The 25,889-nt window shown below is 45.9% G+C and overlaps 10 protein-coding genes across 10 annotated transcripts; 4 read left to right on the top strand and 6 right to left on the bottom strand.

The window, feature by feature from the left end:
• Positions 1 to 52: 52 nt before the first annotated feature.
• On the bottom strand, positions 53 to 1,255 carry BHQ10_000138 (uncharacterized protein; the record flags this gene model as incomplete). Its single annotated transcript, XM_040873409.1, has 3 exons — positions 53 to 603; positions 656 to 931; positions 988 to 1,255. 3 exons carry the CDS (start codon positions 1,253 to 1,255, stop codon positions 53 to 55), a joined length of 1,095 nt encoding a protein of 364 aa, XP_040728643.1.
• Positions 1,256 to 1,771: 516 nt separating this feature from the next.
• Positions 1,772 to 2,257, top strand: BHQ10_000137 (uncharacterized protein; the record flags this gene model as incomplete). The annotated part of the gene is made up of 2 exons (XM_040873398.1): positions 1,772 to 1,838; positions 1,935 to 2,257. 2 exons carry the CDS (start codon positions 1,772 to 1,774, stop codon positions 2,255 to 2,257), a joined length of 390 nt encoding a protein of 129 aa, XP_040728642.1.
• A 177-nt stretch (positions 2,258 to 2,434) lies between these two features.
• On the bottom strand, positions 2,435 to 3,304 carry BHQ10_000136 (uncharacterized protein; the record flags this gene model as incomplete). Its single annotated transcript, XM_040873387.1, has 1 exon — positions 2,435 to 3,304. One exon carries the CDS (start codon positions 3,302 to 3,304, stop codon positions 2,435 to 2,437), a length of 870 nt encoding a protein of 289 aa, XP_040728641.1.
• A 1,856-nt stretch (positions 3,305 to 5,160) lies between these two features.
• Positions 5,161 to 6,033, top strand: BHQ10_000135 (uncharacterized protein; the record flags this gene model as incomplete). Its single annotated transcript, XM_040873376.1, has 3 exons — positions 5,161 to 5,460; positions 5,513 to 5,707; positions 5,758 to 6,033. 3 exons carry the CDS (start codon positions 5,161 to 5,163, stop codon positions 6,031 to 6,033), a joined length of 771 nt encoding a protein of 256 aa, XP_040728640.1.
• A 442-nt stretch (positions 6,034 to 6,475) lies between these two features.
• Positions 6,476 to 7,795, bottom strand: BHQ10_000134 (uncharacterized protein; the record flags this gene model as incomplete). Its single annotated transcript, XM_040873365.1, has 1 exon — positions 6,476 to 7,795. The coding sequence occupies one exon, from the start codon at positions 7,793 to 7,795 to the stop codon at positions 6,476 to 6,478; it is 1,320 nt and encodes a 439-aa protein (XP_040728639.1).
• Positions 7,796 to 10,403: 2,608 nt separating this feature from the next.
• Positions 10,404 to 11,855, bottom strand: BHQ10_000133 (uncharacterized protein; the record flags this gene model as incomplete). The annotated part of the gene is made up of 1 exon (XM_040873354.1): positions 10,404 to 11,855. The coding sequence occupies one exon, from the start codon at positions 11,853 to 11,855 to the stop codon at positions 10,404 to 10,406; it is 1,452 nt and encodes a 483-aa protein (XP_040728638.1).
• A 1,988-nt stretch (positions 11,856 to 13,843) lies between these two features.
• On the top strand, positions 13,844 to 19,243 carry BHQ10_000132 (uncharacterized protein; the record flags this gene model as incomplete). The annotated part of the gene is made up of 7 exons (XM_040873343.1): positions 13,844 to 14,190; positions 14,243 to 14,859; positions 14,918 to 15,327; positions 15,381 to 15,483; positions 17,520 to 17,672; positions 17,733 to 17,813; positions 17,880 to 19,243. 7 exons carry the CDS (start codon positions 13,844 to 13,846, stop codon positions 19,241 to 19,243), a joined length of 3,075 nt encoding a protein of 1,024 aa, XP_040728637.1.
• Positions 19,244 to 20,125: 882 nt separating this feature from the next.
• Positions 20,126 to 21,307, bottom strand: BHQ10_000131 (uncharacterized protein; the record flags this gene model as incomplete). Its single annotated transcript, XM_040873332.1, has 3 exons — positions 20,126 to 20,614; positions 20,685 to 21,047; positions 21,122 to 21,307. 3 exons carry the CDS (start codon positions 21,305 to 21,307, stop codon positions 20,126 to 20,128), a joined length of 1,038 nt encoding a protein of 345 aa, XP_040728636.1.
• Positions 21,308 to 22,510: 1,203 nt separating this feature from the next.
• Positions 22,511 to 24,052, top strand: BHQ10_000130 (uncharacterized protein; the record flags this gene model as incomplete). The annotated part of the gene is made up of 1 exon (XM_040873321.1): positions 22,511 to 24,052. One exon carries the CDS (start codon positions 22,511 to 22,513, stop codon positions 24,050 to 24,052), a length of 1,542 nt encoding a protein of 513 aa, XP_040728635.1.
• A 600-nt stretch (positions 24,053 to 24,652) lies between these two features.
• BHQ10_000129 (uncharacterized protein) lies at positions 24,653 to 25,771 on the bottom strand (the record flags this gene model as incomplete). The annotated part of the gene is made up of 3 exons (XM_040873309.1): positions 24,653 to 25,439; positions 25,505 to 25,634; positions 25,678 to 25,771. 3 exons carry the CDS (start codon positions 25,769 to 25,771, stop codon positions 24,653 to 24,655), a joined length of 1,011 nt encoding a protein of 336 aa, XP_040728634.1.
• Positions 25,772 to 25,889: the final 118 nt, after the last annotated feature.

Raw genomic sequence — 25,889 nt, 5'->3', positions numbered from 1 at the left:
AGAGCCACCAACTGTGTAATAATAGAAAGCAGAAAGATCGGAAGAAGAGACATCAATATCTTCTCCTCTTGAGTTTCATCTTCACATCATCGTAGCGACGACAGCTCTTCAACTCCATAGCTCTAGCTTCTTTCATCTTCTCGACATCCGGGAACAGCCAACCCTGCGCTGCTTGCATCCTTCGCTCTCTTTCCTGTACTTCCATTTCACATTCATAATGAAGATTATTGACAAAGTCGTTTTCCACCTGAATATCTAGATTTTTAAATTTCCGCGCGCTGAAATCATCCACATCCTGCGGGTTGAGGTAGTAATTCAGTTTGAGTTCCGGCGTAGTTCGTTGCATAGTATGGGGCGAAACGGCATCAAATCGATATAAGGGACCAGCGGGAGTTGATTGTCCTCCGGAGAATAGCGAAGAAAGTAGCGGGAAAATGAACAGTAAAATAAGCGGGAGGAGTTGGGTCAACGAAGCCCAACCGGGAGACGCAGGTTGAGTCTGCGCATTAGCTTCACGTGGTCTTCTGCGAACACCTGGGCCGCCGAATTGGTGAACCCTGAATCCGGGACCACCGCCCATATTGAAGACAAATTGAGGACCGCCTGTGGTGACAATCAGTATACTCTGATATTGCTTCATCCTTGGAGACCTTACCACCAAACGGACCACCAAATCCACCGCCACCGAATCCACCACCGAAAAACCGATTAAACAATTCCTCCGGCGATATCTCCTCCTCAAACATGGGGCCACCAGCCCGACTTTGCGGGAATCCACCACCACCACCGAATCCGCCGAATGGGTTGCCGGCAGCTGACGGTCCGGCACCTGCGCCAGACGCTGAGAATCTGCTATCGGGGTCGCCGCCGAATTTATCATATCTCGACTTTTTATCAGAATCGGAAAGGATCTGGAAAGCACGCGATACCACTATATCACGTGTCAGAAAATATACAACCCCTCTTCACAGCACAAAGTCAACGCACTCTTAAAAGCCTCGTCGGCACCATCATAACCATTCTTATCCGGATGCGTTAACAAACTCAACTTGCGATAAGCCTTCTTAATCTCGCTATCCGTGGCCGTCTTCTGTACCGCCAGGATTTCGTAAAATGCCGTCGGTGAACATTTTCGTACTCTGATAACGGCTGCTTTTTGTTCGGGGGTATATTTGCGATCTTGGTTGCCCTGTGTGTGTTCGCGCGATCTCGCTGATCCACTGGAGTCCGCTCCAGAGGTTGTTGCAGATGGCATTTCGTGTTGGAAGAGTCCCAACCGGGAAGCTCGACTCTGTGGTAACGGACAACGAGGAATCAGTGAGTAATCGGCGGCGAGTAAGTGTACGATCGTAGTGTTGAAAGCGTTGGTGATTGCAAAGGGAGAGCCGCAGTCCCTGTAGAATCGAATCGATGTTATGCCCCGCTCAAACGAACCATTAATCTCACAAAGAATATACCTCGAATGTATCAAATAAAAAAGAGCGAATGATCAGGATAGCACAATAAATTTGATCGCTTCAAGTGATGGCGTTGGCCAGAGTGGTGTTCCAGAATTTCGGGGATAAGAAAGTCGAAGTTCCTAATTGTACGTGGTCTTCGAACGGCTCAAAGTTGACTCGCCGCTTGGTTCCACTTCCGGCATTGGGCTGGAGCTTCCGCGTATAACTTGGATAGCGATTTTCTGCATTTCCCCAGTCTACTTAAACAACTGGCGATTTTGCAACTTTTCAGTCACAATCGATTTAAATACGGCCGGAGCAACGCAGACACAATGGCAACTTCAGACGGGACAGAGCAGGCTAAAAAGTCTGTGTACCAGATTGCTCGAAGCTGGGGAGGTGCGTCATTTCATCTCACGCTTGAGATTCGACTACTTTGGACAATACTCAATCGCATACTTCCTACACAACTTACCAGCTAACTCGACACAACAGAAAACCCCCTCCCTCCTACGCTACTAGCAACACTCATCACCGCGCAACACATGCGCCCATTCCAACTCCTACCCATGAGCTTCGTCCCCGTCCTCCTCTTCACATCCTACACAAACGTGAACGGCTTCAAAAAGGACAGCGCGGGTATTAGCGCCGCCTGGTCTGGGTTATATCTTCTTCTGGCGAGTCGACGCAAGCAGAAATTCATGAAGAAATGGAGTCCTCGAGGGATCGTTCGTGGTACCTCGATGGGTTTGGCGCTAGCTAATATGGTTGCTGGAGGTTTGACGTATGCTTTGGGTGAAAGAGAGGATGAAGATTGATGATGCAGTATTCTTCTTGGGGAATTGTGTAGCAACGATATTGGTGGTATTAAGGCTGGCGTTTGGTTTAGGAGTTTCTCGATGAGAGCCGTGGCCGTTCGGGAGATCTATGTACGATATGAGAGAGCCGGATCATGGCGCCTGTAATGTTTACGCTATTCATGATGATATACACCACTATATATCACTCGACTGATACAACTCCTGCGCCATGATATACGAGCCGACAGCGGCCGGCACCAGAGAATGAAGCAGCGCGTCCTTACTCTGAGCCGCATTACGAGCTCTCGTGGAGCTGACGGGAATCTCATCAATCTTCCGTCCTGGAATCAATTGAATTCGTTCCGCCCACTCCCGCTTCCCGCCTTCCTGCTCCCTTCCACCCTGCGCAAGATGTCGCAAATATTCCTCCTGCTCCTGTAAATTCCCCCACTCATCGTCCGGCCTCATCGTAACTCTCAACCTATGCCTTGACAAAAAAGGCTCTAATGGCTGCAACGTATGCGTAGGCGGATAGTATTTCGGGTTGAATATACGAATTAGAGTATCGTATCCGGTCAAATGGACCTGTTCCAGATCGCTCGGGTATTCCCCGGATTGCTCTATTGCAGCTGCCTTGTCTACAAAATACGGTTGTTTAGTGACTCCAATATCGACCTGAGGTAGATCCGCGGTGGGGATTGAGGGCAAGGACGATTGGAGATGCGTCCGGAGTTCCTGTGCGAATAGAGTCATCATGATCAACCGATCCTCGAATGAGGCCGGTTTGGATGGTTTATCGGCATTTTGGGTTGCGAGCAGCAACAGTAGTCTGGACGAATGGGGAGATTCTTCCAGAGCGCTCGATGCGATTCTCAAGTGTGCTGCGGTGGGAGGGTTGAAGGAGGAGTCTAGGATGAATAAGGATCGGGCGTTTTGGGCTGGTCGTCGTTCGTGGGATTCGGTGGGGACGCGGTCTAGGACTTCGAATGTGCGGGGGGAGGAGATGAATTCTTTGAGCGAGGAGGCGTAACGTGAGCGGAGAATGTTGAGTGAGTTGTTTGCCATGCTGGCAACTATGAGAGCTGAAGGTCGTGTATGATTCTGTTCAAATGATGAGGATGAATTGTTTACGATGGACGAGCCGGTAGTGGCTGATGGTGAGCCACATCTTGATTGGATCAGGAACGCGGAATGTGGCTTGATTTCAGCTTATCAGCGCTGATAAGGCACGTGGCGTCATACCACGCCATATTAATTGTGATTCATGATCATACAGTAAAACAATTCGAGTTTTGTTTTAGACAAATATCTTGAATCGCAAAAGGGATCCATATTCATTAATATGTCGATGCTTCTTCGCATGGTGGCTGATTGATCATTGATGGATCAAACAAGTTCCGTTGTTTCACACGGAGCTTTTGATGAGTCTCTAATTACTCGGATCAGCCAGGGTCCAGACTTGAGCCGCCCATGAAACAATTCTCCTGGCAATTAGCGAGCGAAGAACTAACATCAGCGTAACCGCCAGTGACTGTTGTGAATAGATTAATATTTGTTTCTTTTCTACCTAGTTGGACAATTGTCAATTAATTCGACGATAACGGAATGCACTTATTTCGGGTCGGGCGAGCAACGAAGCGCCGAGCGGTACCGTGCCACAGCTGACAGACCGAACCGAGTGGGCGAGTCGCTTTGACAAAGTTAAATAACATCAATTTAAAGGCAGCCGTGTCGTACGGTGTGGATAATGACACATGTATATAGTAGTCCGTACATATATTAGCGGAMAAGCCACTGTACTGTAAGAACGCGAAAATCATAAAATCCTAGATGAAATTAATGAATTCAAAGTGACAGGATCAGCCGGGTGGGGTGCCAGCGCCGATGGCTTGTCTCGGGCGTGCGCTAACCGACTAGCCTGTCTCGCACTTTGATCAATCAAATACGCCTTTTGGAGAGACATTGTCTGATTGGCTGCCGATGGAGCAATGGTTGCTTATCAGACTTATCTTCATACATGAGGTTGGACAAAGCGAGACACGGACACTGGCAGCAGTAGGACAGCAATCGAATTTACTGTGCTGAGTGTGGACAGTAGAAGCAAGGACGTGAGAACACAGCAAGGCACTTTACCTGACAAGTTGATCATAGAAGACTAGAACGCCCATACCCACAATTAGTAAATACTACACTGTGTAGTTAATTATGGCTGCTATGTGACATATCGTCGGTAAGCAGCGCAATTCATAGTGTCAAGATGCTTGAGTAGTACGGTCCCTGAGTAATTTCGCCTGCAACAATGACGGAATAGGGCATTGGAGGGCAACGTATTACTACGTATTAGATTACGACTTATTGATCTCAAACGGTAGACCCACTCGCTAGCCAGGCACCCGGTCTGTATCTGCCCAATTAGCGCCCGTCCAGCGCACGTTTCGATCTTCTACGGAGTCAGTAATTCGATTTTGATACAGAACACTCGGTAATTACGCCGTACCGCTCAATTTCTGCCAGCAGGGAAGGACCCCACCTGCCCACGGGCTGCTTTTTCCACTTTCCAGTTTCCACTTTGCCAATGCCAACCCTAAGCACCGGCCTGGACTCTTTCTTCTGATGCTTTCTTTCCCTTCTCTTTTCTTCTTCTCCTTCCCTCTTCCTTCTTTATCAAGGCCTCAGATCTCGCTTCGTCGTTCATTCACACTCTCTGGGTAGAGCTTTCATTCTTTCAACCATCACCGTTGCTCTTTCATTCCTTCAAGAGCTTCTAGCGAATTGACTTCGCATTCTTTCTTTTGACCTGCTCAGAAATTCCTTCTCGTTGACGAGTCCAGCCAATCTTTTCGAACTACACGACCAAACAAACTTCGGTTTCCAGCATCAAATTTCTCAAAAGTAGTTCAACTTGCAACATAGACTTCACAATGTTCTTCACCAAGGTTTCTCTTGCTGCCATCGCTGCTTTGGCGGCCGTGAGCGAGGCTCGTCACCATGAATACGGCCTCTTGCACCCCAAGCGCTCTCTGAGCTCCGCTCCTGTGCTTCCTACCGTCACTGTTTACCCTGTTCCTCTCAACACCGGCGTTGCGACTGCTCCCGCCTCGTCCGCCTCTGCTACTGACCTAACCTTGACCTACACCCTCGGAACTGGCACTTCCACCCAGGTCGTGACCACCACCATCCACCGTACTGAGACTGACACCCTCTACGTAACTGCTACTGCTGTATGTCCTAAACTTTTCTCTCGAAAACCAGAGACGATACTAACAAATATAGGCCCCTGGTGGCAACGAGCAAGTTGCTAGCGAAGCCACAACAACTGTCTTCAGCACCTCTACCTCCACCTCGACCGTTACTGTCTTTGCTGCTTCTTCTACTGGAGGCTCTGGTCCTGCCGCTACTGGCACTGGCAGCGAGGGTTGCAGTGGACAGGCCACCGTCACCGTCACTCAGAAGGAAACCGTCACAGTGGTAAGTCAGCGCCGGGTTATTTTATATGATATACCTAATGGACCATCTAGACTGCTACCCCCACCGCTTCAGTGGGCCTCAATACCGAGGTGATTTCCGTCCAGCCAACGGAGACTGGCTCTGCTGGTCCAACTGATACTGCTGTCGTCGAACCTACCGAGACCGCTAAGGTTCCCCCTTCTCCAAGCGCCCACGGCAGTGGCCATACCTCCGTCGCACCCTACCCAACCAATGTTCCTGGTCAAGGCCAGGCTACATCCTCTGGGTTCTTGACCAGCACTCGCCCTCTGCACACTGGCCGTCCCCGCCCCACCGGCTACTTTTAGACGCACATAAATTACGATACTGATTTCGGTTCAATCTGTTCGCATTCGTGTCTATAAAGTCGTTCGGCTTCGTTGGCTTGTGTACGCTTCAATCTTTTAACATTTCTCTCCATCGCCTTGAATTTTATGACAAGAGCAACACTGGGTGATGGCCTCTTTTTTTCTATCTTCTTGAACCTTGTTTGTTTGCCAGCACTTTTCGTCTATCTTACTGCTAGTCGGTGAGAGGTTCTATTCTCGGAAATAAATTTTTTACCATACATCAACAGCTAGCCTGTCATCTCGAGCCGAACAGATGAGCCTGACATTGATGCATTGAATAGGACTAGCACATAGATGGAGTTTGATTTATTGTAAATTATTTTTGACAATAATCATAGATTTCGTTATTTACGCAACAAAATTACAAGTAGTATACAGTATACACAGAATCCTCGGTCGATCATACATCAACCTGTCTGTCCCCACGCACGATTCTTGCCCTTCTAGCCTGCCACTCCAGCCAAGTCAGCCCCTGCAACAAACAATCCGCAAGATCATCCATCTTCTCGATTTTGTATGCTTTCTTGTTGACATCCGACTTGCTTTCCCTGACTGCTTTGGACGTAGTAGAGCTTGGAATTATTTTTAGAAGTTGCGGATTCCATCGTCCAAGATATGCATCCACCACATCACTGACATTCTGCTTGTCCGTGTCCGTTGTATTGATATCGACATCCCAGCATAATAGACCTCTCTTTCCGAGATCCGATGAACTCGAAGCAGAGAGCAAATGACCCACAATATCCATCTTTTGTTTTTTTACCCCCCGCTGACTCTGGCCTTTCCCCTTCTCGCTGCTATCGTCTCCTTCAATCGAAGACTTTGACTCGTCCCAAAACTGCATTATCCTCGCCGGACTAATGGGATGCACCTGAAAATCCTTCTCTTCACAACTCCGGGATTTATCGACTCTGGCCAACTCCCGCATCGTACGCAGCACAGCATGCAACATCCCCTCAAACACGCCGACCCTCAAACTCCATTCTAGCACGGCGGACTGCCCGCCTGAGCGGAATCGTTGGCGTTCTATGAGGATGTGTGTTGGTTTATAGGCCTGTAGCAGAGAGGAGAGGAGCACAAATGCGTTGTGGGAGAGGGTGTCGGGCTCGAAGTTTTTGTTTGCTGCTGCTATTTTCATAGTTGGGAGCTCTTCCTCAATAGCATCAAACTCTTCGAGTGCTTGATTCTTGGTAGTAGAGGTGAATGTGCGAAATGCCGAGGGAGGGAGGAGAGATTTTAATTTAACTTCTGTGTCTGCGTCCTGAGTCGCAGGACCAGGAGCAGGAGAGCCAGCGCCGAGCTCTTGAACGCCAATGCGATGCCACGCATTCAGCGTCACCAATCCTTTCTGCTTTTTATCTGCATCTCTTGTCTCTAATACCGTCTCCGGCGCCCTCACAATCAAATGCGCAAACGCCAGATTCTGGATCCCCATGTCAATGCTCAACACACTCAACCCTTTCCCTTCATCTTTCTTTCTGGGTCTAGCTTGATGGCGACTAGCGCCATCATCAAGAAAGACACTCGTCAAAAATACATCGTTGAGTCGTTGACGCAACTCATCCTTTCGACCCGAATTGGGAATCCCCGTCTCCCGGGCAAGCGATCGGAGCTGTGTCGCTTTTAGGGTCGAGAGATACGACTCTAGTGTCTCTGGCTTGTTGAGCGGTGATAATTTTGCTGCCTTTGGTCTTGCTAAGAGTGGCAGTGTGAGACGCATTGGTTTGTGTTTAGGCAGTCTCGGACGACTTGTTTGACTGTTGTTGTGTGGTTAGAGATGTTCGGGAGATGGGGCAAAGGCTAATGGGTGGATCCGCGCTAGGTGTTTTAGTGGGGAGCGCTAAATCAGGTACGCCGCACGCTTCAATTGGGTCGTATCCGTATAGAGTACGAGATCGTATACGTAGTTCATGCCTGACTCAAGTTTGGTGATGGTTTTACGCGATGACTCTTTAAAATCATATAATTACTCAGCTTCAAACTGGGTATTCGGCCTTTTTCAAGGCACCGAATCACACCTGGACCATGAAAAAAGCCCACCGCCAAGCGGAGCCTCAATATGGAAATCGAGGGGAATTTCGTTCATCTTGAACGCCCGGGGCGACGCGCCATTGTCTTCTCTTCTCTTCTCCATGTATTCATTGTCACTCACTCATCACCTGAAAGAGCTGACGGCATTGCCTGGTAGTTTGTTTATAAAAGTAGCGCCTCCATTGAGCTTAGCGTAGTACTGAGCTCAGAAATAAATTCTCGCTTACCAGAAAGATTTTCCTGCTTCTCCTCCTCTTCCACCACCATAATACATCTCCCATATCACCTCATCTAGTTTGTGCGCAGCTTTTTGGTCTACCTGCTTCCAATATGACACCTCGGATATATCCTACTTGACGATGCACTTAAATTTGCCCCAATTGCTACTCTGAGCTCCTATTTTGTTCGTTCGAGTTCTTTGCTTTTAAGGGCACGCTGAAGTATCCTTCCAACACGCTGGAAAAGACAACTTGGGCGAAGGCAGTGCTTTCAGCGGCTTTTCATCAGAAGTCTCTCCTAGACACTCCAAAATATTATGGTACTTTCTACCAATCTAGCGTTCTGGTAGCTCAACTGACTCTGATCTGGCAGATTATTTTACTTGCCCGCGAGTTGCAGCCATTCAGGAACTCGCCCATACCAGTTCCTCTTGAGTAGTCTAGCTCAGAAAAAACAACGCTTGTCCTATATCAGCACAACTTTGAATGAAACAGACAGACTTTTCAGCACATGGCAACATACGTACCAGTCGAGCCTCGCAAATTCCGGTACAATGGAGATGCGATGGTAGCCCTCAAGACGCTCAAAGGCGTCAATGGAAAGTGCACAGCTTCTACCACGAAATTGACGGAGTCAATCCAAGACTGCTTTTATCTCTGTGGCTCCTCAGTCAACAAGAAACAACCTCGAAGATTCAACGATAATACGCCTATATCAACCACACAAATAGCCCTCCTACGACGCCTCGTTTATGATATTTTCTTTATCTTTCTGCAGCTCGAGTCAGCAACACCCATGGAAGTTATGATCGAAAATCTCACATTGACACCCAATAACCAGGCCATCGTCTTAAAATTTAATCAGGGCAGAAAATTCTTCCTCCTCGGTCGCCATGTCTAATGGGATGGACGTACGATCATGCCCAGGTACTATGTTGTGCCAGTAAAGCCGCTTAACCCTCAGTCACTCGATCTGAAGGTGCCATTGTTCTCTGGCCTGTTTTGGAGCGATTCTACACCAATGTCTCCATACACAGCCAGCCGTCTCGGCCACAAGCTGGTTGTCACATATACAATGCTGCTCTGCCACCACACACATCCAGACATCGCCGAGGCGACCTTGGACGGCGACTTAGACAATTTGCGTCAATGATATAACCATTCTCCTCGCGAGTGAAACAAATCTTACAGCACGTAATGAGCTGGGTCTGGAAAGAGTGGAAGGTTCCGTCCAGCGCTCAAAACGATAGGAAGCACGGAAATCATTCCTTTCCGGCCTAATCATGGAGAAAGCACATCAGCGTACACCAGACATGCCTCGCGTGGATACTTTCGGCCGGAGTCTCAATCCGTCGTCGACATGTGAGGTACACGCTAGATATCGGCATCTGGGATACTCTTTTTGAAACCTCCCTTGATACTGCTAAGACTTGTCCAGCACGACTCTGTGAGCTAGAAAGAGTTGTTATGCGAACTTCTCATGTTGATTGATTTGGGTGTAGCAATGGCGCTTACTGGATTGTATGCTGAATATAGTAAGATCTACGATGCCATCGAGGTAGATCAGCCAGGATCACTAGGGAACAATGGTTGATATGTCCAAAGCTATGGGATATCCGAGGTTGCATGGACTTTAACAGGCTTGATTGGTCCTGAGGTATCTGGTAAAGTCTACGAGACGGCTAGTTGGGAAACTCTAGGATGGGTTTTGTTTTGAGCATATTATGCCTTGTCACTGTTCTATCCACTGCGCTGTTTATTAGACGTTGATGTGATTTTTGATACCCCAGTTCTTCGCTCCAATAGAGCCATTACTTTATCATACTTCACTCATGCCATGACAAAAATCTGCTTCTACATCAACGAACCGGTTGATCCTCAGGGCTGGGTGACTGGAGCGCAAAGATAAATTGAGGATTCAACTACCAAGTACATGGGCGAAATTTTCTAGATTCTCGAGATACAAAGTTCTTGCCTCAGCACGCAGTTGTTATAAGGATCGAGGATAGGGTACCTGTCTAGGTTGGTGGTGCCGTGGATGACACAAAGAAAGATACATAGATTGCATATAGACCGTAACTACAAACTCTCTAGCAATCCTGGCAGCACCTCTTCCTCCGAGTACCTCCAAAGATCACTACTATCCTGGCCCCGAAAAGCAGCCCCTGTCCAATACGTATTCCTCAAGCCTTGCAATGCATACAGTCTCCCATAAAATCCATCTTTAATATCATCGGGGCTCACCTGCAGGTAAAATGGAGTGTGAGAGCTGAAAACTACAAACTCAGGTTCCGTCTGATTGAACTTGTCTAGGTTCGCTTTTTGGAGGGTTTTGATGCCATTGATGATGTCTGATTTCACTTCCTCGTCAGACAGCGGGAAGCTTTCGATGCTTCGAGGGGTGCCATAAATAGCAAGATGCAAGCCTGGTACCGGCGTAGTCTGAACATTGTACACTGCTGGGAGAATAGGAAAATTGTATGGTGTATCTGGATTATAGTTGAAAACACTTAAGTCGTCCGGAAGACCAGTGTTCTTGACGATACTTGTATAGTAGCCGACGTCAATAAATTTGGAGAAAATTGCTGTTTCGTCTGCGCTCAAATCAAAGTTTTTCAGCAGTCTTGGCTTCGGTGGGATGGTTATGAGTAGCTTCTTCGCAAGGATGAGCTTGCGGCCTTCAGGTGTGTTCACGACAAGCTGGACGCCTTCTGAGTCATTTTGACGCTGGGTCAAAACTACTTCAGAGTGCAACAAGAGACTTGAAGCTGAGAGCAACTCTGTTTGAATCTTCGAATAAATCTCACTATTGTTGTGGTGCGCCGTGGTAAGAAAGCCCGTTGCTATTTGCTCAACCAGGCTAAGGCCCATGGTTCTGATACGCTCTACCGTAGGGACAGTAGTGAAGTTTCCAACTGCAGGGTCCAACTCGTACATGGTGTTTAGCGAAGCGCCAATATCGTACTTGTCCACAAACTCGCCAAACGGCAGAAGCAGATCCTCCGGAACTGGATCTGGTAGGAATAAGCCATTATCGAGGTTAGGATATTCCTCAAGAAACTGCGCGTATTTGTTAAACGCCACAGCAGTCTCATTTAAAGTTGGAAAAGAGATATTGAGCTCTGTCCCCGAGCGGAAATCGTAGTACGCAGATTCATCTGCGGTATCCTCCTCATACAGAGTCAACGGAACATCAAATCGACTAAAGTAATCGGTGACCACGGAGATATTGTGGAAGACTAGGACACCGATATCGACTGGTGTCCCGGTTGCCGGATCAATATAGGTTTCCGTGTTTCCGCCAACACGGTCCTTCTTCTCGATCACGATGACACTCTTGCCTTTATCTTTTAGACTGATAGCTGAGTAACAGCCTGAAGAGCCACCGCCAATAATAGCAACATCTTTTGAGATTATGTCTTCGGGATTGAAGCTCTTCAAGTCAATGTCAGCAGCCGAGGCTGGGCCGAGAAGGGCATGCAGCGACAGAAACCCCGACACAAATGCTGTGAAATGCACTGGAAATGGCATTTTTTTGGAAAATGACAGAAACAAATGGGATGCGATACTTGTGAAGGGTATACATGAGAATTATCGCCGCTAATAAAAAGATTTATAAGAAGCTGGAATCTCCATGCATGCCAACTTCAACAACATCGTGGCTAAATGACTAGATGATTGGACGTCGAAGGAACTACGTATAGTTGCAGCTCTCGAAGCAAGATGGCTCTTAGCTTGAATTAGCTACGCTGTTGGGCAGCTTTTTAGCGTCATGTAAAGAGCGTGACGCGGCAAAGAGGAAATGTCTCGATGAAGATGCTCAATGTCTGTTAGAGATTATACTAGACGTGGCAATAAGCCAAAAGCCTATGCCTATCTAATTGATAGACTAAGTTCAGGTCTGTTGGCACCCGTCAATTATATTGTTTCTAACCAAAAATGACTTTCAGGCGCTTAGCAACTAAGACTTGCGTAATACTTAAGCAAGATTGCAATGATACGAGCTTGGTATAAGTTCGCTGTAAAACACTGCGTTTTGAACACGTATAGTGAATTTTGGCTTAATCAATAGTGTAGCCTTCGCGAATTAAGAGCATACTATGACCACTTTGGCGGTTGTTGCGTATCTAGTCATCCATGCAATGCAATGCAATGCACTAAACATGACTCGGCAGCCAACTCGTGCCAGAAGCTTGGTCAATTAAGGCTGCCTCATGGGCCAATCTGTAGCGTTAAAGTATATGCAAGCCATTCATATATGACATTTGACTGCGCCGCCGGAATATCGGAACATCATTGAAGTTGGATACCTACTGATCAGGGTCCACTTTCTTAATATCCGCAGCGTAACTAATGTAGCTCTCTCAATTATATCATGTAATATAGATTAATAGTACTTTCCTGCGGCAGATTCTCGTAGAATTGTCGTTGTACTCCCTGTATCACGGCAGGGGAATGTTGGCGCTAGTAGGGTATCCCTGTCATAAATGCAACAAACTGTTGACTTGAGAAATAGTGAACGTTCTTACATGTAGTATACCACAATAAAGATCAACGACCTAATGAAGTTTACATATGTACCATTCTGTGTTGCCTATCCAGACAAGATATAAACTTCTGAGGTTTAAGACTGTTTATTCCCGGAGTCCTTCTTTCGATAGTCATTCTGCCGTAATCTTAGAGATAATAATACTAAGCTCTCTGAGTATATCATTATAACTTCTCGTCCTCTATCCAGACTAGTCTTCAATCTAGCAAATGTGAGATAAGAGAGGGGGTACTCAGTACATACGCCCGCAGCAATTGTATGATTTGTACATCAGCATGCCCGTAAATCTTCTTTCTCGAAACGACGACCGTATCCACTGAATGCAAGGTAGCAAGCATTTAGGGTCTGGATACTCACTCTAAGCCAGCATCAAACTCTCGTTGTGGCACCGCTATCTCAAAAGCTGACGTGGATAGCATATTCTTTTGCGATGTGCATGATGTCCCTGACCCCTGTCCCAACAGTACGTGCGTGACATTCTAATGATAAAATAAATAGACATGTTTGCTTTCCGGTGGTATCTTTTGTTTGAGCACTTTTAGCTCGCAAGGATCAATCTAGTCTTGATTCTATTTCTCCGTGATAATTCACGGACCCAATCACGGGCATTACTGAAGCTCCGTTCTATCCAAGGTGCATCAAGCTAAATATCCAATTGCTGAAATACGATACACGGGAGGTATGCTATTCTTTGTTGAAATATGCTAAGTTCAAGACTTTTCACTATCTTCGTATGTTGAGTTAGCTTGTAAGGAATGGACGAAGCCTTCCGATGTTGCTGCTTGTAGTTGCATTGCTGGACTTGATCAATCTCTGACTCGAAGACATGATGGAGGGTTTCAGGGAAAACAGCATAAATTAAAGCTTGTGCCGATGCACCTAGCTAGACACTTGATTTTTCTTATCCTTAACAATTCTCTCTTAAAACTATTTCTGTCTACAATACGTAGCTTACTATCAATCGTTGAGAATGGACACTATCCTACGCGAAGCTCTTCAAGAGTCCTTGGGGACCATCGACCCGTCCATCGTTGTGACGGCTGCTGTCGGTCTACTCATGATTCTGGGCCTTGTTACATTCAGATCTGTGCTATATGAAAATATCCTCCCTGGCGTTCCCGAACTCAGGGGTGTCCCAATTCTGGGTGCCATGCCCATCTACCTCAAGCATGGAATGCCTCAGCTTCTCGGCCGACTCATTGCAATTGGTGAGGACGGGATCTCGTATGCCAAAGTTGTCAATAACGTGCTAGTTTCAGTCCATGATCCGGCCATGGTGAAAGAGGTTCTTTCATATCCAGAAGAAATAGCATCTCGGTACGTACCAGTGCAAAAACCAGAGGAAATATTGCTCGCTAATTGGAAAAAGGGAAGGTGATATTGGACGGATGAGTTGGTCTCCCTTTTGGACACTGCGGCGACTCATAGGTGAATCTCTCTTCAACTACGTCGGCCCCGACACAAGCCACCATCGCAATGTCTTTATTCGTGAATTCAACAGCACCAAGTCCAATGCCGAAAAGTTCAGCACAATTTCGCGAATAGCTCAAGAGCATGCCAATATGTTGACAGGCCAGGCCAAAGTTGCCGATGTGGATGATATCAGATACTCTGCAGACAACTTTGCTATTGCTCTCTGGGGAGAGACTCTATATGGCAACCCCAACCATTATGTTGGTGGCCGCGTGCTAGAACTATCTGAAACCATTATCACTTTGGCAGGTAATCCTTGGCCTTCCGTTTGGTATTCTATTCAGTTGTTCTTCAAGATGGTGACCCCAGGCGAGCCTACTCGGTCAGAGTCCAAGCTCCGTCAGAAAGTGGCCAAGGTCGTTGAAGCCAACATAATGAAGCTCGAGGCATACGAGAAGACCAACCCAGAAGCTCCGCTGAAAACAATTCGTAATTTGTCTGTCATGACTGGTGGAGGCAAAACCGGTCCTCTCTCCAAGTTTGCGTCTGAATTCACCAACCTCAACCTCTTCGGTCCGTACTACTATTGATGTCATTTTAAAGATTATGCTCAGAGCTGACCATATCGTAGGAGGTCATCACAGTATTGGCTTGAACGTTACCTGGKCATTGATTGAGCTTGACAACAACCCTGAATGTCTGAAGAAGCTCATGGCTGAGATTGACTCAGTAGACACCAACGATTTCAATAGTGTTAACTCCAAGATGCCCTACTTAGATGCTATCATCATGGAAATCAACCGTTTACACCCAACTGTTCACGCTACCCTTCGAGTCATCAACCACGAAACCAAGCTCGCCGCCAGCAAGAACCCCGTTACCTTGAAACCGGGCATGCTGATTTACCTTTCTTACCTTCACCTCCATACTTCACCCAAGTTTTGGGGCCCTGATTCTTATCAATTCATTCCGGAGCGCTTCCTCGGTAACTATGATAAGAGTCAACCGTTTATGTCCTTCGGGTACGGACCACGTAACTGTGTAAGCTTGCCCTATCTTTATTAATACATACAACTAACTCGAGAAAATGACAGGTTGGATACAAATTTGCAACCTTGGCTGCCAAGGTATATCTCCTCACCCTTCTCAAGACGTACGACTTGCAGGTTAAGGAACATGATCATGAGATGAAGCTCGGTACACTCCTTGAAACCACCAAGCCAGTTGCTGTCAAGGTTACCCATAGATCTTGATTTATAATAGAGTATTTGGAGTGGATATTATGCTCTCCCTTTAAATATACATCTTGTGACTCGAATCTATCGTCGTTCATGATGCATTACTTATGTCCTCTTATTGGGCTTGGCTCAACGTCATTCTTAATCTATCATTATTAGAAAAGTAGTTATTTATACTTTACGTAGCTCAATTTTGATAGTAACATTGAATAGTCGCAAAAAGGACATTTCTTTCCTATAATCATAGATATTTTTTAAAAAGAGAAGGGAATACTTCATCCCCTTACAGAGTCTTATTCGCACTTTGCCGCTTGAATCAACTCATGCATGCATTGGAGACCACCTCTGTCCGTGCACCTGTAAGTTCAAGCTTTCCACCGTTACGTAACACATCTCATAGATTTGTATTTAGGCGAGGTAGCCTGCCTGCATGAGATAAGCCCTGTTGCATAAGTAGCGTCAGGGTCTATTAATCTGCTTACTTCCGCTTTAGCTGCTGCGTTAGGTCCGTCTGAACGTGTAGTACCACGTAATAAGTAGTAATATATATTACCGACGCGAAGCCAAACCCAAGCGATGACAGCCTGTGCCACATTCTAAAACGGTGCATCATAAAAGCTTGGTGTCAGACAGTGGGACTCCAAAAGTTAGGGCTAATTTCTCCAAAACACTAGTACTAATATGGCTGGKATGGTAGATAAATGCATGCACACCCCTCTTTTACGCACACGCACCAAGCATTCTCAGTACGATGTCGGTGTTATTTATAGTGTTGATTAGATGAAATACATTCAAGCCCTTGTAACATAGTCTGCATCCTAGCTGGAAGCGAAGGACTAAGTCGTATTTTTTGAATACCAAATTGCGATGCAAGGGAATAGTGCTTTGATTACATGATTGTTTCTTAGTCTGTGATTTAGTTTATGTACAATCCTAGTAGTACTTTAGTGGACTGCACGCACAATGATGGACATGTTCAATACATACCTAGTAGTCATCTACGAAGTGTGGAGCAAACCAAATAATAACAAGGGCAGGTAGTATTGGATATGAGCGAATTACTGCTGAATTGATAGATAAGTACATCTTTTTAGCTCAGTGGAGGTTCCAGCAGGGGTGGTCTCTTAAAAGCAGATGGCTAACCATGTCGGAGCTACATACGGGACAGCAGTACTGAGTTAGGCACGAGCTCTTGTGCTGTACTCATGTTCAGGTTCAGCTTTTTTTCGGCGACTATCGGAAGAGGATCAACTCACACATGAAAGCAAAGAAGAGACGGTGGGGTTGTTTATACATCCTAAATAACGAGTAGTTCACCCTGGTTAGCGTCCCATTAGCAAAGATCGCTAGAGTCTGTCTGTTTAAAATAATATGGCTCCAAGGGGGGCAATGAGATTAACCGATTGGCCAAAAGACTCTCATCAATTGCATCTAAATTATGGCGGAGTCAATCAGGGGTCCACGGGCTCTGAGGTATATGTACCTAAACGAGGCTTACGTATAGCTTTCTGATAGAACAGGTAGCAAATACGCTCTCCTTCCACGAGTTCCTTTGTTTGGCATAGTGTTGATAATAATTTGATACTGTTTACTACCACACTAAAATCCTGGTTGTGTGCAACCATCCTGGCCGTTTGAAGCTTGGTGCCATTCTTACGAGTGTATGCACGTTGTACAGCAGGTACAATTGGCTGGTAACCACCATTCCCTTCCCTTAATTTCATATTACTGTTGGTAGCTAACAATAAAAACAAGAACTTTTCACAATACCGACTAGTTTTTAGCAAAAGTTGATCCAAATAGATTTCCCTGGAGAGGTGTTTTCAGAGTATAGCTATCTGGGTTTGTTTTCACATATATTTTCAGAGCCTACTATCTACACTCAGATTCGCCAGAAAAAAGGCTTGAGTCTTGCAAGCTTGCTAAGCAGTACTATCTGACTCAAATCCATGGAGGAAAACATTTCTACCGATAAATCCCCTGTGACTGACCCAGGAGTCATTGGCGACGCTCAGGAAGGTGAAAAAGCCCAGCATTCGTCGGTCAACACTTTACAGAAACGCGAAGATGGTACCGACTACCCTTCGGGTATAAACCTATTCTTGATAGTTCTGGCCTTGTGCTTGAGTGTTTTCCTTATGGCACTTGGTATTTAAGCACTTTCAGCCGCATATACTGTCTTTTACTCGATAGCTAATATTCTTGCAGACAATTCTATCATCGCGACTGCTATTCCCAAGATCACTGACCAATTCAACAGCCTAGACGACGTAGGCTGGTACGGTAGTGGTATGATCATCGTCCTGTTTTAGATATACGTATTTATTGATGCAAGTTTTCCTGACTCATCTGTAGCCTACATGCTGACGACGGCGTCATTGCAACTACTGTCTGGCAAGTTTTACAGCTTCTTCAGCATTAAATGGGTGTTTTTAGGCTCGATTCTTCTTTTCGAACTGGGGAGCTTGATCTGCGGTGTAGCCCAGAACAGCTTGACACTGATCATCGGCCGCGCAGTGGCAGGKATGGGTTCGGCAGCTATCTTCTCCGGCGCCCTCATCATCCTCGCACATTCAGTACCCCTGGAGCGGCGCCCAATGTACAGCGGCTTTATTGGTAGCATGTATGGTATTGCTTCGGTTGCAGGCCCCCTGCTTGGGGGTGTCTTCACCGACAAGGTCACCTGGCGTTGGTGCTTTTTCATCAACCTGCCTATTGGGGCTGTCACGCTATTCGTGATTATAATCTTCTTTCCCGACCCGCAAATTAAAAGAGAGTCTGAGATTTGGTCCAAACGATTCAGACGCTTCGACCCCCTGGGTAATCTCGTTTTCATGCCTGCCATAATCTGCCTATTGCTGGTTATGCAGTGGGGCGGCACCAAATATGCCTGGAATAGTTGGCGTGTTATCCTGCTCTTTTGCTTGTTTGGCATACTGCTCATTGTTTTCCTCTTTCTTCAGTACTGGCAGCAAGACTTTGCCACGGTGCCGCCTCGTATTTTCTTGAAGCGCACCGTCTGGTCTGCCGCTATCTTTACATTTTGCGTCGGCGCTGCGTTTCTCAGCAGTGTCTACTATTTGCCCATTTGGTTTCAGGCTGTTAAAAACGCTAGTCCCGTCGAGTCCGGTGTCATGAACCTACCGTTACTAATCAGCAACGTGGTTGCCTCCATCATCTCAGGAGTTGCCGTCACCACATTTGGCTATTACACTCCCTTCATGCTGCTTGCTTCCATAATTACACCTATTAGCTACGGCCTCATGACCACCTTTCATCCAGACACCGGGCATTCAAGATGGATTGGCTACCAGGCTCTGGCTGGTTTCGGTATCGGATTTGGGGTCCAGCAGCCCCTTATCGCCGTACAGGTAGTACTCGACATTGCGGACGTGCCCACGGGTACCGCTCTCATGGTATTTATGCAGGTCCTCGGCGGTGCTCTTTTTGTCTCGGTTGATGAAAACGTTTTTTCAAACAAGCTCGTCCAATATATCGTCGAGTATGCCCCAGGAGTCGACCCCGCAGTTGTTCTGGGAGCTGGCGCCACTGGAATCAAGCAAGCTGTCGACTCGGCGAATTTACCAGGGGTCCTGCTCGCATACAATGATGCCATTACCCAAACTTTCATTGTTGGTGCTGCCATGGCCGGCATAAGTATCATTGGTGCTCTGATTGTCGAGTGGAAAAGTGTTAAAGGCAAAAATATTGGTATGTGAGCGTGGAGCCACCTAGTACTACCATGCTATCAGTCTATAATGATAATTTTCTATGTTGCCTCAAGATTTCTCCTCACGAAATAAAGTTGAGTTTAAAGATCTTAGTTTCTAAATTTCAATCAAGTGGGACTGGTGGATATATGGTACCGCCATATTCATAACTTTGTTTCAACTTCATGAGAACGTCGTATTTTTACCCTGAATAACTATTTGTCTTACTGATAAGTACTTCAATGGTGTGCAAGCTGGAAAAACAAGTGCACAAATCTAGGAGGTGACGATTGCTTGATTCTAAAGTAGAAGCTGGCTATATAAGGAACGGAAGGCTGTCTAACGCCTAAATGAAATATCTGGGATCTGATTTATATGGGAATGGAAACTGCTCTGGCATAATAATTCAAATGACTAGTGGCGGATCGGAGCACTTTCCAAGTTTAATGTTTTTATGGATAATGTCTAGCCTGGTATCAGTTGGTGATAAGGGGTCTCTTGTCCATCATAACCTGGTTCTATTATGGACTGAGCTAGCAGAATCCTTCATAACTTATTTTATCTTGAAACACTGAATCATACCCGAAAGTCAGAATGGAAAGGAAATGTCACCGATTGTCGACACTCCGTCATAGATCTTCCCACAACGCATCATTATTTCTGGCTGATATCATACTGGGTCAATAAGCATGTTCCTAGTTGGCACTAAAGAGGGGGTAATCACGCCATGTTCAATCTCGCCGCAAGCATTCTATACATCTGAACCGTGATCAGTATCATTCACCTCCTTTATAATGATTCTCAGCCCGACAGGAAATGTAACCATTGGCTATAACTCATAGTTAGTCGGTCCACTTCAAAAATACGTAAGACGGTGGGAATCAGATATTATCAGCTCACCCCACTCATTTTCAACTGGTATGTAGGATCTACTGTCCACTTTATACGCTTCGCAAGCTCAAATAGAGCTATTTTGGTTTCTGATAGAGCCAGCCCCTGCCCCAAACATTTTCTCGAATGCATGCTGAAAGGAATGTAATTTCCCTTGGCGGTATGTCGTCGTACATTTGTTTGAATCTCTGATATTGTAGAGCCCCATCGCTCGGGCTTGAACTTATGTGCATCTGGACCCCAGAAGTGAGGGTTTGTGTGAATTGCGTATGAGTTCCATCCGATATAAGGACCGGGCTGGACGAATATTTTACCCCCGAGATACCCTGGCTGAGATACTGAATGGTTTATCATTGATGCAACTGGCGCATATAGGCGTAGTAGTTCGTATATGACGGATGTGAGGTATGGAAGACTGCTCATAATTTCGACACCGCTGCCTGTGTGAGGAATCCCTGAAGCTTCATTACGAATGCGATCTTGTACGTCCTATGTTGCGGATTATATTAGAATCACGATGGAGACAGACATATACTGACGAATCTGTAATCGAACTTACGGTTCTTTTTCCTAGCTCCCACATGGCAGAGGTCAGGAGAAACTCTGTATTGTCATGACCGACCATGAACATCATCCTCAGATTGGCTTGGTATTGGTCGAGGTTGATTTGACCAGAGTCTAACGCCTGTTTCAACCGAAAGGACACGACATCAGACTGCTTTTCAGGATTGCGACTCGCGTGACTCATAACACCATCAAGCAGGCGGTCGAAGTTTTCGATGTTTTTAAATGCCGATTTTCGGGGTTCCAGAAACCGGCCAACTTTATCCAAGATTGGGAAGTACATGTACCAGCGGTTGAACATCGAGGGAATAATTTCGGACAATAGTCGCTCATAGGATACTAACGGCTCATCAAGTGCCTTGGAAAAGTTTTTCAGCGTCAGTCTAGTCACCAGATGATATCAAGATCTTAAGAAATGGTGCGTCATGATACCTGCAAGTCTAGGCTGAAAAAGCAGAGGGACATCACGTCCTGCGTAAACTTTGCCAGCCATGGCATCACAAATATGCCCGTATGAGGCCCACTTTGAGTTTGGTCCTTTTTAAGCTTCTCAACCAATTTGACTGCTTTCTTCTGAATCGGCATCAGATCAAATTTTTTGACGATACCTGGTTTCATGATTGAAGTGTATAATTTCCAATTTTTACTACCCGCGTTGATAATATTATCCCCTGAGAAGGCTGCGAGGCTTCCATCAGGAGCTCTGATGTTAATGCCAATCTTGGGATATAATTCATCGTTCCGAAATAAATCAGTCAGAAGTTCAGGATGAGCTACAAGCACACACCAACGTCCAGTGAACCATGTAGCAACCGCACCATGTTCCTCCAATCGTCTCCGAACCCAACGATCATAAACTTCAGAATCACCCATGTTCCACCAGATGGACAAAACATTGGTATATAGAGGAATACGCGGAATGTCTTTAGGAATTGTCTCCGGAACACGAAAGTGCCACCAGGATAGTGCAATCCCGGAGATAGTCATCAAGCCAAAAAGCATCAATAAACTCATTTTTCTTGTCTGAAAAATGACAAATGCTAGAGTTTTGCTGTGTGTGCGAGGTCCGTTCTAGGGTTATGAGATTATCAGAGACTGTATTCTCACCAAGACTTACTACCAGGGTCGAAAGAAGGCTGTGTATGATTCGAGAGAGAGAAAGGCCGTCGTCTGAACTCTGAAAAGAAATATATCTGGCGGTTCAGTGAGAAATACTTTAATTTGAGTGGAGCTGGTCGTTGGTCGTACAAGGCTCATACTCGCATGAAGGGTAAAGTCATATATTCAGTGCATAATCCCTACGGACTTTCCTTCCGCTCCCTCACTGTTATTGACGGAGTTTCTAGATATGTTCCGTAAAGACTTCGGATCTGTGCAACGTTGATCAAATGAATTCCCGGAAACGTGGATTATTTACTCACACACGAAGATTGGAAGTGTCAAACAAAACTGTATATTGCAAGACATGTGTAAATTTACAAGCTATATACGAGGAGATAAATTGAAAGTTTACCGAATTCGGACATGAATTTCGACAGGGTAATCCAATCATTTGTCGTATTGCGATTCATTCTCAAAGTGATGTATGTATTGTATTGTTTTGATGTACATATTTGCCGAACCGATTGAGTTGCGTCAACACGCCCAAATCGTAGCCATATATGCGATCATCAACAAGGAGTTCGGATTTATTCCAACAGACAGTTCAGCCTTAGACTCAAATCAATTTGATACTCATCAACTATATATTGAAACAGGAGCTGTGTCCTATCCAAGCACATCGCCGAATCAAAGGTCTCAACCCTCAATCTGCGGCCCGAGATGTCTGTCTTTGACGTGATTGTTGTAGGAGGTGGGAACGCTGCCTTGGTATCGGCTCTTTCTGCTCATCAAGCGGGAGCACGCGTGGCCATCTTCGAAGCAGCAGCAGAAGAAGAGCGTGGAGGCAATAGCCGATTTTCTTCTGGTATATTTCGCATACCACACAATGGATTATCTTCTGTTGAACCACTTCTCGATGCCGATGCCGTGACCGATGTCAAATATTGCCGGATGGATCCCTACACCACCGAGATGTATCAACGTGATATTGAGCGGACAAGTAAGGGGCAGTGCAACAAAGAACAGGTAGCTGTGATGCTAAGGCATGCTTTTGACACCGTGATGTGGATGAAAGAGGAGCTTGGTGTCAAATGGCAATTGCCGTTGGGAAAATTTTTCGATCGCGACAACGTTATACAAGCCCAAAAGGTGGTGAACATGCCACCGTGGGACACGATCATGGCAATTGGCGAGGGGACTGGCCTAATGGAGATGCTCTGGAAGAAGGTAGAGAGCACCGATATTACTGTCTTTTATGGTACGCCCGTCACCGACCTAATTGCTACTGGAGACACTATCAGAGGGATTAGAGTGAGGTGCCAAGACAAAACGTGCAGTTACTTTGGTCAAGTTATCCTTGCTTGTGGTGGATTCGAGGCATCCCCGAGGCTCCGAAGGCAGTACTTAGGCGAAGGTTGGGATCTTGTATCTTTGCGTGGCAGTCGTTTCAATACGGGCACCATGATGGAAAAAGCCGTAAATGTCGGAGCTGGAGTTGCGGGGCATTTTGGGGGTTGTCATGCAACTCCTCATGACCTTAATGCACCTAAGGTTCTAAAACCAACTGACGCCGACAAGATGAGCCGGTACAGTTTCCCGTATTCTGTCATGATCAATAGCAACGGAGATCGATTTATGGACGAAGGTGAAAATCATTTCAGCCTTACATATGCAAAGACAGGGTCAATCATTGCTCAGCAACCTGGAGCCAGTGCCTTTCAGGTCTTTGATCAAAAGACCCTCCACCTTCTTGAGCCACGGTACGCAATTGCGTCCCCGGTCCAGGCCGATACTCTTGAGGAGCTTGCAAATAAGATTGGCATTGACGTGAAAGTCTTCTGTAAAACCATACAAGAGTACAATGCCGCAACTTCCAAGGATGCTACGGAGAGGTTTGATGCGTTTGCTCTTGATGGTGTTGCAACGGAGTCGCTTGCCATTCCCAAAAGTAATTGGGCTTTACCTATCGATAAAGGCCCGTTTGTGGCATATGGAGTTACATGTGGCATCACGTTTACCTATGGAGGGTTGAAGACAGATGATGCAGCTCATGTACTCAATGATGAAGGGCTAATAATGCCCGGTCTTTGGGCAGTGGGGGAGATAGCTGGTGGCTTTTTTGCATTCAACTATCCAGGGGGGTCTGGTCTGACTAGAGGTGCAGCTTTTGGAAGAGTCGCAGGTCGGGCTGCGGCCCAGAAAGCAAAAGACATCTCTATGCTAGAGAGATTGACCAGAATGGTTCGTTTAGTCTGGTCATGATACTGTAAAAGCTCTCGTATCTTGAATTGTGCAATATTTGAAGTAGCGATATTCAATTAATTCAACAATACGCGCAACATATTGTGTTTCACTTTCTGTTTAAGTGCTAGATATTACTACATTACCGGGCGTGGACGATGTTACTGACCAAAACCAATAATAATACGTTTCAAGCGTAAATCTAATTGTAGATATTATAACAATTGAAGATCGCGTCAGGATCAAAATGTTTTCAATTGAATCATATTCAGATACTCCAGTATATTTCCGGTTCTTAGAGCTAGGGCTTGGGAGAAAACGTCCTCACAGCCTCCTCGCAAGCCGAGCCCTAGCCCTATTTTGCTCTTCTTCTCAGGACGTAACCCTGAGCTGAGAGTCTGGGAGACAGAAGAAAATTTGGATCACATATTTACAATATTACACAGAACTTTTGCGAGTTTGCGAGTTTCACATCCTGGGCATGTCAGCTTCTAATAGCGAATATCTCATATAACAGCAAATCTCTGTTATGGTTGAATTACCAGCATAATCTATATCAAAAAAAGATCCTAAGAACATGCACAATGTAAGAGAAATTTGGCCACTTGTATATAAAGACTATTATCCCTTGCTTCGAGTTACTTCTATCACACCCTCCTGGCATCGCGCTTCTTTCTCGGCTTTCCAAATGTGTACGAGTTCCAGGCCAACGGATTGCAGAAGCGTTGTGAACTGTTTCTCGGTACGCTCCATCGAGCCAAATAACATCATCATTGACAAGTCTAACGAGACATCTGCCGAAGATATCTCTCCTCCATTCTCCGGAAAAATTCGGTCGTGAATGAGGAGTATGGAATTGCTTTCCATCGCATCCCGAATGTGTCCGAGAATTTGCTGGCATTCATTATCAGGCCAATTGTGTAGTACACGCCTCAAAACATAAACATCAGCTCCTTTGATCGGCTGTGGCTGAAAGATATCATGCGGCATAATTTGGATCTCACCCTTGTTGGTGTCAACTTTGTTTTTGAGAACTTCCGGGACATCTTGAAGAACAAGATTAGCCTTTAAATCCGGTATTTCATCCAAAAGATATTGAAGATTGTGTCCAATTCCACCAGCAACATCGACAAGTTGCAGCATACGTGTGGCTCCGGGCCCGCGATATGATTCAAACCTCTTAGAAGCAGGAAATATGTCTAGCCATCGCAACACGAGTTTCTCGGTAGCCTCCATCATCCCGCAAAAGGCTTTATAGAGCATCGGCTTTGCGGCCAGCCAGTCGTAGAATCGATCCTCGGTATTGAATGAATACTGAAAAGGGCAAAGATTCACATTTTTGGGGTTTTGGTATCCTGTAATTGCGAGGAATTCAGGTAGTTTTTGGCTAATTAGAGCAGTGACATCGCTTTCGAGAAGAGTCAGTAATATATTCATTCGCTCACGATAACTTCAGTATGATGGTCCACGTACTGAATAAATGTAATCATATTCTTGAGCGCACCACCTTCGCATAACCCTTTGACTGAATCATTTGGTTTGTAGGAATTTCCAGGTGTGACGGTGAAGAGACCACTGACGATCAAAGATCGCATAATACGTTCTGCCGGTGTCAGCTAATTCTTACAGTCTTTTCATGGTCTTACCAATTAGTACAGGATCCGCTCCAGAATATGAAGCAATTTCATCAATTGTGAAGTCTGCCTGTCCAATGTCGTTAACCATCTGGAATATTCCCATGTCGAGAGCAATTCTGATGGCGGTCGTTTCTGTCCACTGCGAGAGTATCGTCAGTATGCATAAAACTTGGATTCCATCGAGTCCCTTGAATTATAATACTGACTTGGAAGTCCAATTG

Source organism: Talaromyces amestolkiae (genome assembly GCF_001896365.1).
Source record: "Talaromyces amestolkiae strain CIB chromosome Unknown scaffold1.1, whole genome shotgun sequence".
Lineage (NCBI taxonomy): Eukaryota > Fungi > Ascomycota > Eurotiomycetes > Eurotiales > Trichocomaceae > Talaromyces > Talaromyces amestolkiae.
The sequence above is the reverse complement of the archived record's forward strand: the minus strand, read 5'-3'. Positions and strand labels throughout refer to the sequence as shown.